Source organism: Salvelinus alpinus, chromosome 10 (genome assembly GCF_045679555.1).
Source record: "Salvelinus alpinus chromosome 10, SLU_Salpinus.1, whole genome shotgun sequence".
Lineage (NCBI taxonomy): Eukaryota > Metazoa > Chordata > Actinopteri > Salmoniformes > Salmonidae > Salvelinus > Salvelinus alpinus.
Window position 1 is genome coordinate 14802392 of NC_092095.1, and position 18762 is coordinate 14821153.

General features: G+C 40.2%; 1 protein-coding gene across 1 annotated transcript in view; it reads left to right on the forward strand.

Moving 5' to 3' along the window:
* Window positions 1-18762, forward strand: part of LOC139531541 (catenin delta-2-like) — a 571014-nt gene that overhangs the window by 238546 nt on the left and 313706 nt on the right. Inside the window, exons 7-9 of the mRNA XM_071328059.1 lie at window positions 8661-8781; window positions 16241-16439; window positions 16641-16746. Coding sequence (XP_071184160.1) covers window positions 8661-8781; window positions 16241-16439; window positions 16641-16746 — 426 coding nt within the window. The remainder of the gene's footprint in view (window positions 1-8660; window positions 8782-16240; window positions 16440-16640; window positions 16747-18762) is intronic.

Consider the following 18762-nt stretch of genomic DNA (forward strand, 5'->3'; position numbering starts at 1 on the left):
AGCTGTAGGTGTACCTACCAAAAGAGTCTCCTCTCAGCCTGCCATTGACTATGTACATACCCAGTGTTCGACAGAGCCTCAGGAGCTGTAATCCATTTTTGTTTTTCACTTTGTCATAGTTGTTTCTGTGGGGGTATGTGGGGAGGGAAAGGTTATTGCTTCCTGGTAGGTGTTTATCCCCATGACTGTTAATAGTGTCTTGTTCTTCTGCTATTCTAGCATTCAGGTCTCCACAGAACAGTACGTTGCCTTGGGCCTGAAAGTGACTAATCTCTCTCTCTAGAATGGAGAAGCTCTCTTCGTTGAAGTAGGGTGACTCTGAGGGGGGAATGTATGTGGCACAGAGGAAGACATTTTTATCTGTCAAGATAGCTTCCTTGTTGATTTTTAACCAGATAAAGAATTCTCCTGTTTTGATCAATTCGATTGAATGAATTAGTTCTCTCTCTCTCTCTCTCTCTCTGTGTCTCTCTCTCTCTCTGTGTCTCTCTCTGTGTCTCTCTCTGTGTCTCTCTCTGTGTCTCTCTCTCTGTGTCTCTGTCTCTCTCTGTGTCTCTCTCTGTGTCTCTCTCTGTGTCTCTCTCTCTGTGTCTCTGTCTCTCTCTGTGTCTCTCTCTGTGTCTCTCTCTGTGTCTCTCTCTCTGTGTCTCTCTCTCTCTCTGTGTCTCTCTCTGTGTCTCTCTCTCTCTCTGTGTCTCTCTCTGTGTCTCTCTCTGTGTCTCTCTCTGTGTCTCTCTCTCTGTGTCTCTCTCTGTGTCTCTGTGTGTGTCTCTCTCTGTGTCTCTCTCTGTGTCTCTGTGTGTGTCTCTCTCTCTCTCTCTCTCTCTCTCTGTCTCTCTCTCTCTCTCTCTCTCTGTCTCTGTCTCTCTCTGTGTCTCTCTCTGTGTCTCTCTCTCTGTGTCTCTGTGTCTCGTTGGGGTCCAGTGATGGTTTGCCCTGTCTGTCAGGTTGATTGGGGAGATGTTCTGAGTACCTCTGGCTGTATAGTGTACTGTATTGTGTGTGTGTGTGTGTGTGTGTGTGACCAGGATAGACTGATTATATTAGGCTACTGCCTCATATAGTACAGCCTCTTATACACCATTTAGCAGATGCTCTTATCCAGAGTCACTTACAGTAGAGAGTCATTTAGCAGACTCTCTTATCCAGAGTCACTTACAGTAGAGAGTCATTTAGCAGACTCTCTTATCCAGAGTCACTTACAGTAGAGAGTCATTTAGCAGACTCTCTTATCCAGAGTCACTTACAGTAGAGAGTCATTTAGCAGACTCTCTTATCCAGAGTCACTTACAGTAGAGAGTCATTTAGCAGACTCTCTTATCCAGAAGGAATACATTAGAGATCTAGCACTTATAACCTGTTTAGGATGGGGGCGCTGTTGTGACTATTTATGCTAATCGTGTAATTTTTGAAACGGCTTCCCACAAAGTTCTTGATCGTACAATATGCATATTATTATTATTATTGGATAGAAAACAGTCTATAGTTTCTATAGGAGTTGAAATTTTGTCTCTAAGTGGAACAGAGCCCATTCTACAGCAATTTCCCTGACATGGAGTCAGATTTCAGAAATTTTGGCCACTGTTCTGGAGTCAGTTAAAAGGGCACTGTTATTGCTATGACTATACGGACACTGCTTACGTCTTCCCCTGGATATCTTTATGTGATGACGATTTGAATGGGGTCGATTGCGCGTTCACAGGCACTATAAATTAAAAAACCCTGAGGCTAGTCACTCTTTTGGAGCTGCGTCATGCGCCTAGAGGACACCGACCCGCACCTGTTCCAAGCATTAGTGGAGGGAGTAATATTACTCTGGTCATGTTTCTACTCGTTATGGGAGTTAAAAACATCATAAGGTAGTTAATTTAAAGCGTTTTATAGCAATTTATATCCGTTTAGTGCGATTTTGGGACATTTATTTCTGAAACGCTGTGAATTGCTGGGCACGCTTCCAGTTCATCCCGAACGCAGTTGGCATTTCCACATGGCAAGAGGACAGCTTTCCACCAAAAGACGATTGGACCCAAGAAAGGATCCTTTGCCCAAGATACTGATGGAAGAACAGCTCAAAGTAGGACATTTTTATTATGATAAATCGTGTTTCTGTCAAAAAATGTTAGTGGCTTAGGACGCCATGTTTTTTGACGTAGCTTCGCTTGGCGCAAGCTGTATTGAAAAGTAAGGATAATTTAAAAAATGTAATTCCGCGATTGTATTAAGAATTAAATTGTCTATCAATCCCTGTCCACCCTATATTTTTTAGTCACGTTTATGAGTATTTATGTATAAGAGTAGATCACTGTCTAAGTGGCGCACAGACATTTTCTGACCAGCTGAGCTACATTTCACATTGTCTAACCATGATTTTGGTGGCTAAATATAAACATTTTCGATCAAACTCTATATGGATTGTGTAATATGATGTTACAGGAGTGTCATCTGAAGAATTCTGAGAAGGTTAGTGAAAATATTAATATATTTTGGCGATGTTTACTTTTATCGCTCACTTTGGCTAGAATCAATGCTGGGCTGCTATGTGCTATGTGCTATGCTAATATAACGATTTATTGTGTTTTCGCTGTAAGACACTTAGAAAATCTGAAATATTGTCTGTATTCACAGGATCTGTGTCTTTCGATTCGTGTATGCTGTGTATTTTTACGAAATGTTTGATGATTAGTAAGTAGGTAAACACGTTGCTCTAAGTAGTTTTTCTATTCCATTTGTGACGGTGGGTGCAATTGTAACCTATGCCATCTACCTGAAATATGCACTTTTTTCTAACAAAACCTATCCCATACCATAAATATGTTATCAGACTGTCATCTGATGAGTTTTTTTCTTGGTTAGGGGCTATAAATATCTTAGTTTAGCCGAATTGGTGATAGCTACTGGTGTTGGTGGACAAATAAAAGATGGTGGATTATGCTACTGTGTTTTTAGGTAATAGATGTACATCTTTACATATTGTGTCTTCCCTGTAAAACATTTTAAAAATCGGACATGTTGACTGGATTCACAAGATCTGTGTCTTTCATTAGCTGTATTGGACTTTAATGTGTGAAAGTTAAATATTTAAAAAAAATATTGTTTTTGAATTTCGCGGCACTGGTTTTTCAGTGGGGGTGGGGGGGGAGTGCCGCTAGCGGCACTCTCATCCTAGACAGGATAACAGACACTGTGAAATTCTATAGTTAAGATTGGAATATCTATTTATTTGTCTCTCATAGCGTGTGTGTGTGTGTGTGTGTGTGTGTGTGTGTGTGTGTGTGTGTGTGTGTGTGTGTGTGTGTGTGTGTGTGTGTGTGTGTGTGTGTGTGTGTGTGTGTGCTTGTGGCTGGGCTGTGCTGGAGTGTGTGACTGTGAGTGTTTATATAAGCCACTGCATCAGATAGCTGTTCTCCTGCAGTGTATTAATACCACTATGGGCCTCCAGTTGAATATTTAATAAAGCATGGAGATGTTTCACCTGGAACAGAGGGATCAGGTTTAATCTGCACACACACACTACGTCATAGTATCTTCCTCCAAAAGGTCACAAAATTCCCAGGTTTTCTAGAAATCCCACTTAGAAGATTACCGAAATCAGTAGGGAACAAACAGGAAAACCAGAATCCTCCAACTAGGATTCCTGGAAAACCTGAGAATTGTGGGAATATTACCAGAATGTTGCAACCCTTCTCCCTCTATAATGAAACCCAGACACAACAGCACCAACATAGTGTGTTTGGTTTGAGACCCTACCCAGCAAACTAGGAACATTCCCAGAACATTAGATACGATTACCATTATGTTGTAGTTGGAGTTTTAATCTAATATTACGATGATAACATCCCAAAAGCATTCAAAGAATGACAACAAAATTGTTGTTAAAAATATATTTTTTAGATGAAATACCTATACTAACATTCACTAAAATGTTGTGCTGGACATCTGTAATAATAACATCCCCCAACATTCTCATTAGGTTTCCAAGTAATATATTAACACAATGTACCAGGAATGTTTTCCCAGCAAACCAACATTTATTGTGTGAATGTTCCCAGAACATTTGTTAGGTTGCGGCAAATGTTCTCATAACACAAAAACTATCCAAATATTCACTTTATTTTACAAGAACGTTCCCAGAACACATTTTGTCTGTTCTTTATAGGTTCCCATAATGTGGGAATGTTTCCTAATGTTTCTGGGAACATTGTGGGGATATGACAAGAGATAGGCTCCCAAAACACTAAAACTGTGAAATTGTGCTGACATTGAGATAATGTTGGTATTAGGGTGCAACAAAAACATTCCTTTGATGTTGCAAGAATGTTGATAGAGCAGCATTTCTGAGTTCTTTAAAAGTTCCCAGAACATTTCATTAGTTTGTGGGAACAGTGTGGGTACATTACAAGAGATAGTACGCTCAGTTGGGATGACATTTATACAATGATTGCGTTAGGTTGCACAGAACATTCCCTTAATGTTGTAAGAATATTCTTGCGATATTCCAGAAGGTTGCATAGAACATTCCCACAATGTGGCGTAATGTTCCTCAATTTCCAAATAAGTAAGTTTTTATGACATTCATAGCATATTTGTTTTGTCTAAGAAGGTTAAAAAGGAAGCATGAAATGCCTGATTGACCATACCGCCATGACTATATACTGAAAACAGAAGACATTCAGTACATTCGGAAAGTTTTCAGACCCCTTGACTTTTTCCTGATTCTTTTTGCGTTACAGCCTTATTCGAAAATTGATTAAATAGTTTTTCCCCCCTCATCAATCTACACACAATACACCATAATGACAAAGAAAAAACTGGTTTTTAGAAATGTTTTGCAAATTTAGTAAAAAAAAAACAACTGAAATATGACGTTTACATAGGTATTCAGACCCTTTACTCAGTACTTTGTTGAAGCACCTTTGGCAGCGAACACATCCTCGAGTATTCTTGGGTATGACGCTACAAGCTTGGCACCTGTATTTGGGGAGTTTCTCCCATTCTTCTCTGCAGATCCTCTCAAGCTCTGTCAGGTTGGATGGGGAGCGTTGCTGCACCGCTGTTTTCAGGTCTCTCCAGAGATGTTCAATCGGGTTCAAGTCCGGGCTCTGGTTGGGCCACTCAAGGACATTCAGAGACTTGTCCCGAAGCCACTCCTGCGTTGTCTTGGCTGTGTGCTTAGGGTCATTGTCCTGTTGGAAGGTGAACCTTTGCCTCAGTCTTGAGGTCTTGAGCACTCTGGAGCAGGTTTTCATCAAGGGTCTCTCTGTACTTTGCTCTGTTCATCTTTCCCTCGATCCTGACTAGTCTCTCAGTCCCTGCAGCTGAAAAACATCCCCACAGCATGATGCTGCCACCACCATGCTTCACAGTAGGAATAGTGCCTGGTTTCCTCTAGAAGTGACGCTTGGCATTCAGGCCAAACAGTTTGATCTTGGTTTCATCAGACAGGAGAATCCAGTTTCTCATGGTTTGAGAGTTTTTAGGTGCCTTTTGTCAAACTCGAAGCAGCAAACTTCCTGTCAGGAAGTGAAAAATCTGAAATCGAGGCTCTGTTCCAGGGCCTTCCTATTCATTTGCTTGAAATCTATGGATATACATGCACTTCATACGCCTTCCACTAGATGTCAATAGGCAGTGAGAGGTGGAATGGGGTGTCTAGCTTGATCTGAGGTCGAACAAGAGCTCTTGGAATGACGTGACCCCAAATTTCCTTTGTTCAACTCGAAGCGGGCTGTCATGTGCCTTTTACTGAGGAGTGGCTTCCGTCTGGCAACTCTACCATAAAGTCCTGATTGGTGAAGTGCTGCAGAGATGGTTGTCCTTCTGGAAGCTTCTCCTATCTCCACAGAGGAACTCTGGAGCTCTGTCAGAGTGAACATTAGGTTCTTTGTCACCTCCCTGACCAAGGCCCTTCTCACACGATTGCTCAGTTTGGCCCGAGTGGCCAGCTCCAGGAAGAGTCTTGGTGGTTCCAAACTTCTTCCATTTAAGAATGATGGAGGCCACTGTGTTTTTGGGGACCTTCCCCAGATATGTGCCTCGACACAATCCTGTCTCGGAGCTCCACAAACAATTCCTTCGACCTCATGGCTTGGTTTTTGCTCTGACATGCACTGTCAACTGTGGGACATATATAGACCGGTGTGTGCTTTTCCAAATCAGTCTCATAGCAAAGGGTCTGAATACTTACGTAAATTAGGTCATTTTTTATTTTATTTTAAATTTTCAGAATTGTCTAAACTTGTTTTCGCTTCGTCATTATTGGGTATTTTGTGTAGGTTGATGAGGATTTTTTAAAACCCATTTTTGAATAAGGCTCTAACGTAACAAAATCTGGAAAATGTAAGATTTCTTCCCTGGTGGTACATAGGCTAAAAACCTGGCTTGGGTACCAGACATTGCAAGTTCAAACCACGTGTCAATTTCTGAAGGATGAACAATATGATCGTGTTTGTACGATTAAATGCTATTCAAATGACCTGTGTGTCTCTACATTACTTTCAAATGTGAATTGCTATTAACTCTGAAGAGAAACAGAAATAGGATGTTTTCCAATCTGCTTTATGGAGCTACAAATTTAGAATGTTATTTACTTAATATTAAGTAAAAGTTAAATATAACTTTTTCTTAAAGTTCCTGAAATGTTCTGTGGACCTCAAAGACAAGGTAAAATGTATATTGCAAGCTCACAGAACGTCTGTCCTCGGTTGCAACATTCACTACCAAGTTCCAAACAGACTCTGGAAACAATGTCAGCACAATAACTGTTTGTTGGGAGCTTCATTAAATGGGTTTCAATGGCCGAGCAGCCGCACACAAGCCTAAGATCACTATGCGCAATGCCAAGCGTCGGCTGGAGTGGTGTAAAGTTCGCCGCCATTGGACTCTGGGGCAGTGGAAACGCGTTCTCTGGAGAAATGATTCACGCTTCACCATCTGGCAGTTGGACGGACACATCTGGGTTTGGCGGATGCCAGGATTACGCTACCTACCCCAATGCACAGTGCCAACTGCAAAGTTTGGTGGAGGAGGAATAATGGTCTGGGGCTGTTTTTCATGGTTCGGGCTAGAACCCTTAGTCCCAGTGAAGGGAAATCTTTACGCTACAGCATTCAATGACATTCTAGACAATTCTGTGCAACAGTTTTTTGTGGCAACAGTTTGGGGAAGGTCCTTTCCTGTTTCAGAATGACAATGCCCCTGTGCAAGGGAAAGGCAAATCCATGCAAAAATGGTTTGTCGAGGTCGGTGTGGAAGAACTGGCAGAGCCCTGACCTCAACCCCATCGAACACCTTTGGGATGAATTGGAACGCTGACTGCGAGCCAGACCTAATCGGCCAACATCCGTGCCCAACCTCACTAAGTCCCTGTAGCAATGTTCCAACATCTAGCAGAAAGCCTTGTCAGAAGAGTGGAGACTGTTATAGCAGCAATGTTCCAACATCTAGCGGAAAGCCTTCTCAGAAGAGTGGAGGCTGTTATAGCAGCAATGTTCCAACATCTAGCGGAAAGCCTTCTCAGAAGAGGGGAGGCTGTTATAGCAGCACTGTACTGTGTTTGATTGTCAGCACAACTGGACAGTTTTAGTGTTTTGGGAACCTATCTCTTGTAATATCCACACAATGTTCCCACAGCCTAGAGAAACATTCTGGGAACCTTTAAAGAACAGACCAAATGTGTTTTGGGAATGTTCTTGTGACATCAGTTGAATGTTTTTTTGCAGTCTAAAAGAAACATTGTAGAATTATCCGAACAACTGTGTTTTGGGAACATTTTATTTTTTATGTCCACAAAATGTTCCCACCAGACTAATCCCAAAACCTAATGAAACCATTTGGGAATCTTTAAAGAACATGTTAAATGTGTTCTAGGAACGTTCTTGCAACATAAGGCAAATGTTTTATACAAACATTCAATAATCATCATTATGACTGGATAGTTTTTGTGTTATGAGAACATTTGCTGCGACCTAAGGAATGTTCTGGGAACTTTCACAGAACCAATTTTGGTTCACGGGTATTCTGCTGAAGTAATGACTGCAGGTTTTAAAACGGCTTCATCCATTACTTCAGTGTCTGATGAATCAGTTATCATGGCCTTGTGTTAATGAGAGACACTGCAACCAAAGAGACATTGTAATCAGCAGACACGCTTTGGCTTATTATAGAGGGAAAATACAGCCTGGAGCCAGGAGCTTTCTGAGGATGGAGTGTGCATGTGCGTGTGTGTGTGTGTTTGTATCTGCACATTGTTAAATCGTGTGTTCACTCCCAGCGAGCCTCAGCATGGGGCGTGTGACTGTGTGTAGTTCACCTTTAGAGAAATATGCATGGTGACTGTCAGTAGCATGAGGTGAAGGAGCTGAGCTACTGTCTCTGAGGATCTAGAGGAATACATTAGATAACCCGGCACTGAGTCGGGATAGAAGCAGCTTCCTCACTGTGGCTTGGTGCAAAATGAATGACTTGATAGTGGACTTCAACTGGACAGGATATCAATCTGTTGCCATAAAAATACTGTTAGAGGTTATAGCTTCTATAAATCTGTCTGTTACCATATAGACACCTACAGAAGTGGAATAAGTGTTAGGTGTAATTGTAATTTCCTGTTGTCCCCCCCCCCCCCCCCTCTCTCCTCTCCTCTTTCCCGTCTCCCCCCACCCTAGGTGACGTCTAGTCGTGCCGCTCAGCAGAGGCAGCAGGCAGGGGGAGGTAGTGGAGGAGACTCCTTCTCTCAGAGCCATGGCAGTGCCTTCCACCTACCAGATGCACAGCAGACCACTACCGGTATATATCTATATTATATACCTACAATGTGTACATCATTTTGTATTGACCGAATTTAAAGAGAGATCATGTCATTCAAGAGACAAGGAACTACACACGACATCCAATCCTTTTAGCTCTTATTATAACTTATTGTATTCCTATAGAGTACATACCATTATACATAATGATAACATATTGTATTCCTATAGAGTACATACCATTATACATAAAGATAACATATTGTATTCCAATAGAGTAAATACCATTATACATAATGATAACATATTGTATTCCAATAGAGTAAATACCATTATACATAAATATAACATATTGTATTCCTATAGAGTACATACCATTATACATAAATATAACATATTGTATTCCTATAGAGTAAATACCATTATACATAAAGATAACATATTGTATTCCTGTAGAGTACATACCATTATACATAAATATAACATATTGTATTCCAATAGAGTAAATACCATTATACATAAATATAACTTATTGTATTCCTGTAGAGTACATACCATTATACATAATGATAACATATTGTATTATTATACAGTACATACATTATCCATGAAGACAACTGAGACAGAGATAATGCCATAAAAGATGTAAGGAACTGAACATGGCATCCAATCCCTTCAGCTTCGTTGAGAAATTGCCCTTAGACACAGAAGCAGCTTACCTTCCCCAAGTCCTAACCTTAACCAGTAGAGAGGGAACATGCTAACGTTAACCATTAGAGAGGGAACATGCTAACCTTAACCAGTAGAGAGGGAACATGCTAACGTTAACCATTAGAGAGGGAACATGCTAACCTTAACCATTAGAGAGGGAACATGCTAACGTTAACCATTAGAGAGAGATCATGCTAACCTTAACCATTAGATAGGGAACATGCTAACCTTAACCATTAGAGAGGGAACTATTGAAAAAACATACTTTACGAAGATATTATCACATGTATCAAATAAAATCAAAGCCGGAAATATTAGCCATCTATACCGAAAGCTTTTCAGAAGGCAATCCAGGGTTCCTTCCCGCGCCTTGCTGAACAAAGGAAATTTGGGGTCACGTCATTCCAAGAGCTCTTGTTCGACCTCAGATCAAGCTAGACACCCCATTCCACCTCTCACTGCCTATTGACATCTAGTGGAAGGCGTATGAAGTGCATGTATATCCATAGATTTCAAGCAAATGAATAGGAAGGCCCTGGAACAGAGCCTCGATTTCAGATTTTTCACTTCCTGACAGGAAGTTTGCTGCAAAATGAGTTCTGTTTTACTCACAGATATAAATCAAACGGTTTTAGAAACTTGAGAGTGTTTTCTATCCAATAGTAATAATAATATGCATATTGTACGATCTAGAATAGAGTACGAGGCCGTTTAAATTGGGCATGATTTTTTCCCAAAGTGAAAATAGCGCCCCCCTATCCCAAAGAAGTTAACCATTAGAGAGGGAACATGCTAACGTTAACCATTAGAGAGGGAACATGCTAACGTTAACCATTAGAGAGGGAACATGCTAACGTTAACCATTAGAGAGGGAACATGCTTATGTTAACCATTAGAGAGGGAACATGCTAACGTTAACCATTAGAGAGAGATCATGCTAACGTTAACCATTAGAGAGGGAACATGCTAACGTTAACCATTAGAGAGGGAACATGCTAACGTTAACCATTAGAGAGGGAACATGCTAACGTTAACCATTAGAGAGGGAACATGCTAACGTTAACCATTAAAGAAGGAACATGCTAACGTTAACCATTAGAGAGGGAACATAACAACCTTAACCATTAGAGAGGGAACATGCTAACGTTAACCATTAGAGAGAGATCATGCTAACGTTAACCATTAGAGAGGGAACATGCTTATGTTAACCAATAGAGAGGGAACATGCTAACCTTAACCATTAGAGAGGGAACATGCTAACATTAACCATTAGAGAGGGAACATGCTAACATTAACCATTAGAGAGGGATCATGCTAACGTTAACCATTAAAGAAGGAACATGCTAACGTTAACCATTAGAGAGGGAACATGCTAACCTTAACCATTAGAGAGGGAACATGCTAACGTTAACCATTAGAGAGGGAACATGCTAACGTTAACCATTAGAAAGGGAACATGATTATGTTAACCATTAGAGAAGGAACATGCTAACCTTAACCATTAGAGAGGGAACATGCTAACATTAACCATTAGAGAAGGAACATGCTAACGTTAACCATTAGAGAGGGAACATGCTAACGTTAACCATTAGAGAAGGAACATACTAACGTTAACCATTAGAGAGGGAACATGCTAACGTTAACCATTAGAGAGGGAACATGATTATGTTAACCATTAGAGAAGGAACATGCTAACCTTAACCATTAGAGAGGGAACATGCTAACCTTAACCATTAGAGAAGGAACATGCTAACGTTAACCATTAGAGAGGGAACATGCTAACGTTAACCATTAGAGAAGGAACATGCTAACGTTAACCATTAGAGAGGGAACATGCTTATGTTAACCATTAGAGAGGGAACATGCTAACGTTAACCATTAGAGAGAGATCATGCTAACGTTAACCATTAGAGAGGGAACATGCTAACGTTAACCATTAGAGAGGGAACATGCTAACGTTAACCATTAGAGAGGGAACATGCTAACGTTAACCATTAGAGAGGGAACATGCTAACGTTAACCATTAAAGAAGGAACATGCTAACGTTAACCATTAGAGAGGGAACATGCCAACCTTAACCATTAGAGAGGGAACATGCTAACGTTAACCATTAGAGAGGGAACATGCTAACGTTAACCATTAGAGAGAGATCATGCTAACGTTAACCATTAGAGAGGGAACATGCTTATGTTAACCAATAGAGAGGGAACATGCTAACGTTAACCATTAGAGAGGGAACATGCTAACGTTAACCATTAGAGAGGGAACATGCTAACCTTAACCATTAGAGAAGGAACATGCTAACCTTAACCATTAGAGAAGGAACTTGCTAACGTTAACCATTAGAGAGGGAACATGCTAACCTTAACCATTAGAGAGGGAACATGCTAACATTAACCATTAGAGAGGGAACATGCTAACATTAACCATTAGAGAGGGATCATGCTAACGTTAACCATTAAAGAAGGAACATGCTAACGTTAACCATTAGAGAGGGAACATGCTAACCTTAACCATTAGAGAGGGAACATGCTAACGTTAACCATTAGAGAGGGAACATGCTAACGTTAACCATTAGAAAGGGAACATGATTATGTTAACCATTAGAGAAGGAACATGCTAACCTTAACCATTAGAGAGGGAACATGCTAACGTTAACCATTAGAGAGGGAACATGCTAACGTTAACCATTAGAGAGGGAACATGCTAACCTTAACCATTAGAGAGGGAACATGCTAACGTTAACCATTAGAGAGGGAACATGCTAATGTTAACCATTAGAAAGGGAACATGATTATGTTAACCATTAGAGAAGGAACATGCTAACCTTAACCATTAGAGAGGGAACATGCTAACATTAACCATTAGAGAAGGAACATACTAACGTTAACCATTAGAGAGGGAACATGCTAACGTTAACCATTAGAGAGGGAACATGATTATGTTAACCATTAGAGAAGGAACATGCTAACCTTAACCATTAGAGAGGGAACATGCTAACGTTAACCATTAGAGAGGGAACATGCTAACGTTAACCATTAGAGAGGGAACATGCTTATGTTAACCATTAGAGAGGGAACATGCTAACGTTAACCATTAGAGAGAGATCATGCTAACGTTAACCATTAGAGAGGGAACATGCTAACGTTAACCATTAGAGAGGGAACATGCTAACGTTAACCATTAGAGAGGGAACATGCTAACGTTAACCATTAGAGAGGGAACATGCTAACGTTAACCATTAAAGAAGGAACATGCTAACGTTAACCATTAGAGAGGGAACATAACAACCTTAACCATTAGAGAGGGAACATGCTAACGTTAACCATTAGAGAGAGATCATGCTAACGTTAACCATTAGAGAGGGAACATGCTTATGTTAACCAATAGAGAGGGAACATGCTAACCTTAACCATTAGAGAGGGAACATGCTAACATTAACCATTAGAGAGGGAACATGCTAACATTAACCATTAGAGAGGGATCATGCTAACGTTAACCATTAAAGAAGGAACATGCTAACGTTAACCATTAGAGAGGGAACATGCTAACCTTAACCATTAGAGAGGGAACATGCTAACGTTAACCATTAGAGAGGGAACATGCTAACGTTAACCATTAGAAAGGGAACATGATTATGTTAACCATTAGAGAAGGAACATGCTAACCTTAACCATTAGAGAGGGAACATGCTAACATTAACCATTAGAGAAGGAACATGCTCACGTTAACCATTAGAGAGGGAACATGCTAACGTTAACCATTAGAGAAGGAACATACTAACGTTAACCATTAGAGAGGGAACATGCTAACGTTAACCATTAGAGAGGGAACATGATTATGTTAACCATTAGAGAAGGAACATGCTAACCTTAACCATTAGAGAGGGAACATGCTAACCTTAACCATTAGAGAAGGAACATGCTAACGTTAACCATTAGAGAGGGAACATGCTAACGTTAACCATTAGAGAAGGAACATGCTAACGTTAACCATTAGAGAGGGAACATGCTTATGTTAACCATTAGAGAGGGAACATGCTAACGTTAACCATTAGAGAGAGATCATGCTAACGTTAACCATTAGAGAGGGAACATGCTAACGTTAACCATTAGAGAGGGAACATGCTAACGTTAACCATTAGAGAGGGAACATGCTAACGTTAACCATTAGAGAGGGAACATGCTAACGTTAACCATTAAAGAAGGAACATGCTAACGTTAACCATTAGAGAGGGAACATGCCAACCTTAACCATTAGAGAGGGAACATGCTAACGTTAACCATTAGAGAGGGAACATGCTAACGTTAACCATTAGAGAGAGATCATGCTAACGTTAACCATTAGAGAGGGAACATGCTTATGTTAACCAATAGAGAGGGAACATGCTAACGTTAACATTTAGAGAGGGAACATGCTAACGTTAACCATTAGAGAGGGAACATGCTAACCTTAACCATTAGAGAAGGAACATGCTAACCTTAACCATTAGAGAAGGAACTTGCTAACGTTAACCATTAGAGAGGGAACATGCTAACCTTAACCATTAGAGAGGGAACATGCTAACATTAACCATTAGAGAGGGAACATGCTAACATTAACCATTAGAGAGGGATCATGCTAACGTTAACCATTAAAGAAGGAACATGCTAACGTTAACCATTAGAGAGGGAACATGCTAACCTTAACCATTAGAGAGGGAACATGCTAACGTTAACCATTAGAGAGGGAACATGCTAACGTTAACCATTAGAAAGGGAACATGATTATGTTAACCATTAGAGAAGGAACATGCTAACCTTAACCATTAGAGAGGGAACATGCTAACGTTAACCATTAGAGAGGGAACATGCTAACGTTAACCATTAGAGAGGGAACATGCTAACCTTAACCATTAGAGAGGGAACATGCTAACGTTAACCATTAGAGAGGGAACATGCTAATGTTAACCATTAGAAAGGGAACATGATTATGTTAACCATTAGAGAAGGAACATGCTAACCTTAACCATTAGAGAGGGAACATGCTAACATTAACCATTAGAGAAGGAACATACTAACGTTAACCATTAGAGAGGGAACATGCTAACGTTAACCATTAGAGAGGGAACATGATTATGTTAACCATTAGAGAAGGAACATGCTAACCTTAACCATTAGAGAGGGAACATGCTAACCTTAACCATTAGAGAAGGAACATGCTAACGTTAACCATTAGAGAGGGAACATGCTAACGTTAACCATTAGAGAAGGAACATGCTAACGTTAACCATTAGAGAGGGAACATGCTTATGTTAACCATTAGAGAGGGAACATGCTAACGTTAACCATTAGAGAGAGATCATGCTAACGTTAACCATTAGAGAGGGAACATGCTAACGTTAACCATTAGAGAGGGAACATGCTAACGTTAACCATTAGAGAGGGAACATGCTAACGTTAACCATTAGAGAGGGAACATGCTAACGTTAACCATTAAAGAAGGAACATGCCAACGTTAACCATTAGAGAGGGAACATGCCAACCTTAACCATTAGAGAGGGAACATGCTAACGTTAACCATTAGAGAGGGAACATGCTAACGTTAACCATTAGAGAGAGATCATGCTAACGTTAACCATTAGAGAGGGAACATGCTTATGTTAACCAATAGAGAGGGAACATGCTAACGTTAACCATTAGAGAGGGAACATGCTAACGTTAACCATTAGAGAGGGAACATGCTAACCTTAACCATTAGAGAAGGAACATGCTAACCTTAACCATTAGAGAAGGAACTTGCTAACGTTAACCATTAGAGAGGGAACATGCTAACCTTAACCATTAGAGAGGGAACATGCTAACATTAACCATTAGAGAGGGAACATGCTAACATTAACCATTAGAGAGGGATCATGCTAACGTTAACCATTAAAGAAGGAACATGCTAACTTTAACCATTAGAGAGGGAACATGCTAACCTTAACCATTAGAGAGGGAACATGCTAACGTTAACCATTAGAGAGGGAACATGCTAACGTTAACCATTAGAAAGGGAACATGATTATGTTAACCATTAGAGAAGGAACATGCTAACCTTAACCATTAGAGAGGGAACATGCTAACCTTAACCATTAGAGAAGGAACATGCTAACGTTAACCATTAGAGAGGGAACATGCTAACGTTAACCATTAGAGAAGGAACATACTAACGTTAACCATTAGAGAGGGAACATGCTAACGTTAACCATTAGAGAGGGAACATGATTATGTTAACCATTAGAGAAGGAACATGCTAACCTTAACCATTAGAGAGGGAACATGCTAACCTTAACCATTAGAGAAGGAACATGCTAACGTTAACCATTAGAGAGGGAACATGCTAACGTTAACCATTAGAGAAGGAAGATGCTAACGTTAACCATTAAAGAGGGAACATGCTAATGTTAACCATTAGAGAGGGAACATGCTAACCTTAACCATTAGAGAGGGAACATGCTAACGTTAACCATTAGAGAGGGAACATGCTAACGTTAACCATTAGAGCGGGAACATGCTAACGTTAACCATTAGAGAGGGAACATGCTAACGTTAACCATTAGAGAGGGAACATGCTAACGTTAACCATTAGAGCGGGAACATGCTAATGTTAACCATTAGAGAGGGAACATGCTAACGTTAACCATTAGAGAGGGAACATGCTAACGTTAACCATTAGAGCGGGAACATGCTAATGTTAACCATTAGAGCGGGAACATGCTAAACAGAGTTGTGCAGCCCTGTTTTAACCCCTGTTCCGTCTGATTCCAGGTCACTACTACCCGAGTTCCACCCTGCCCACCCAGCGTGGTGGAGTAGGTGGAGGGTCTGGTTCTCCCAGCAAGCTACAGCGCCTGGGTCCAGCCTCAGACAAACCAGGCTACGCTACCACACAGCGCCTACCTTCTTCCTCCTCATCATCCTCACCCAACAAACAGTCCCCCGCCAACCGACTCGCCAAGTCTTACAGGTAGGGCCATGTCATTGGTTGCGTTGGAAGGGGAGTGAATGTCATTGGTTGGTTTGGAAGGGGATTGAATGTCATTGGTTAGTTTGGAAGAAGAACAAAGTTATAATCTTACTGCAATTGCTATTAATTTCTCTGGATTTGAAAATGTATAAAAAAAAAAAAAATGGTTTACAATAACTTAACTTGATGTTATGGTTACAGCACCTCTGTTTCCGTGACGACGACAGGAGGCACCGGGTCTCCTCCGAACGCCATAGCATCAGTTGCCGGAGGAGGGGCTACCGCGTCATCATCCCCCCTGCACCAGGTGTGTATCGATACAAACTGTGCCTTCAGAAAGTATTCATACCCCTTCACTTATTCCACGTGTTGTTGTGGTACAGTCTGAATTTCTCTCACCTACACTACCGTTCAAAAGTTTGGGGTGACTTAGAAATGTCCTTTTTTTTGAAAGAAAGCACATTTTTGTCCATTAAAATAACATCAAATTGATCAGAAATATAGTGTAGACATTGTTAACCTCTCTAGGGTATGTGGGACAGTAGCGTCTCACCTCGTCAACAGCCAGTGAAACTGCAGGGGGCCAAATTCAAAACAACAGAAATCCCATAATTAAAATTCCTCAAACATACAAGTACAGTATATTACATTTTAAAGATACACTTGTTGTAAATCCAGCCACAGTGTCCAATTGCAAAAAGGCTTTACGAAGAAAGCAAACCAAACAATTATTTTTAGGTCAGAGCCAAGTCACAGAAAAACACAGCCATTTTTCCAGCCAAAGAGAGGAGTCACAAAAAGCAGAAATATAGATACAATTTACTTCTCTGGGATATGTGGGACGCTAACGTCCCACTTGGCCAACAGCCAGTAAAAATGCAGAGCGCCAAATTCAAATAAATTACTATAAAAATCAAACTTTCATGAAATCACACATGAAAGACACCAAATTAAAGCTACACTTGTTGTGAATCCAGCCAACATGTCTGATTTCAAAAAGGATTTACGGCGAAAGCACACCTTGCGATTATGTTAGGTCAGTACATAGCCACAGATAAACACAGCCATTTTTCCAGCCAAAGAGAGGAGTAACAAAAAGCAGAAATAGAGATAAAATTCATCACTAACCTTTGATGATCTTCATCAGATGACACTCATAGGACTTCATGTTACACAATACATGTATGTTTTGTTCGGTAAAGTTCATATTTATATCCAAAAATCAGAGTTTAGGCGGGACGCTACTGTCTCACTTGGCCAAAAGCCAGTGAAAATGCAGAGCGCCAAATTCAAATAAATTACTATAAAAATCTAACTTTCATTAAATCACACATGAAAGATACCTAATTAAAGCTATACTGGTTGTGAATCCAGCCAACATGTCAGAATTCAAATAGGCTTTTCGGCGAAAGCAAACAATGCAATTAACTGAGTTAGCACCATAGTAAACAAAGAGAGATAAGCATATTTCAACCCTGCAGGCGCGACATAAAACGCAGAAATAAAAATATAATTCATGCCTTACCTTTGACGAGCTTCTGTTGTTGGCACTCCAATATGTCCCATAAACATCACAAATGGTCCTTTTGTTCGATTAATTCCGTCGATATATATCCAAAATGTCCATTTATTTAGCGCGTTTGATCCAGAAAAACACCAGTTCCAACTTGTGAAACGTGACTACAAAATATCTCAAAAGTCACCTGTAAACTTTGCCAAAACATTTCAAACTACTTTTGTAATACAACTTTAGGTATTTTTTAACGTAAATAATCGATAAAATTGAAGACGGGATGATCTGTGTTCAATACAGGATTAAAACAAACTGTAGCTAGCTTTCTGGTCATGCACCTCTAACTAACAGGACACTTCCAGTGACCCTTGTTCAAAATGGCCGTACTTCTTCATCACACAAAGGAAAAACCCTCAACCAATTTCTAAAGACTGTTGACATCCAGTGGAAGCGGTAGGAACTGCAAGAAGGTCAATTAGAAATCTGTATTCCCAATGAAATCTCATTGAAAAGAGAGTGACCTCAAAAAAAATATCTGAATGGTTTGTCCTCTGGGTTTTGCCTGCTAAATAAGTTATGTTATACTCACAGACATGATTCAAACAGTTTTAGAAACTTCAGAGTGTTTTCCATCCAGATCTACTAACAATATGCATATCTTATCTTCTGGGGATGAGTAGCTGGCAGTTGAATTTGGGTATGCTTTTCATCCAAACGTGAAAATGCTGCCCCCTATCCTAGAGAAGTTAATCACTAACCTTTGATGATCTTCATCAGATGACACTCATAGGACTTCATATTACACAATAC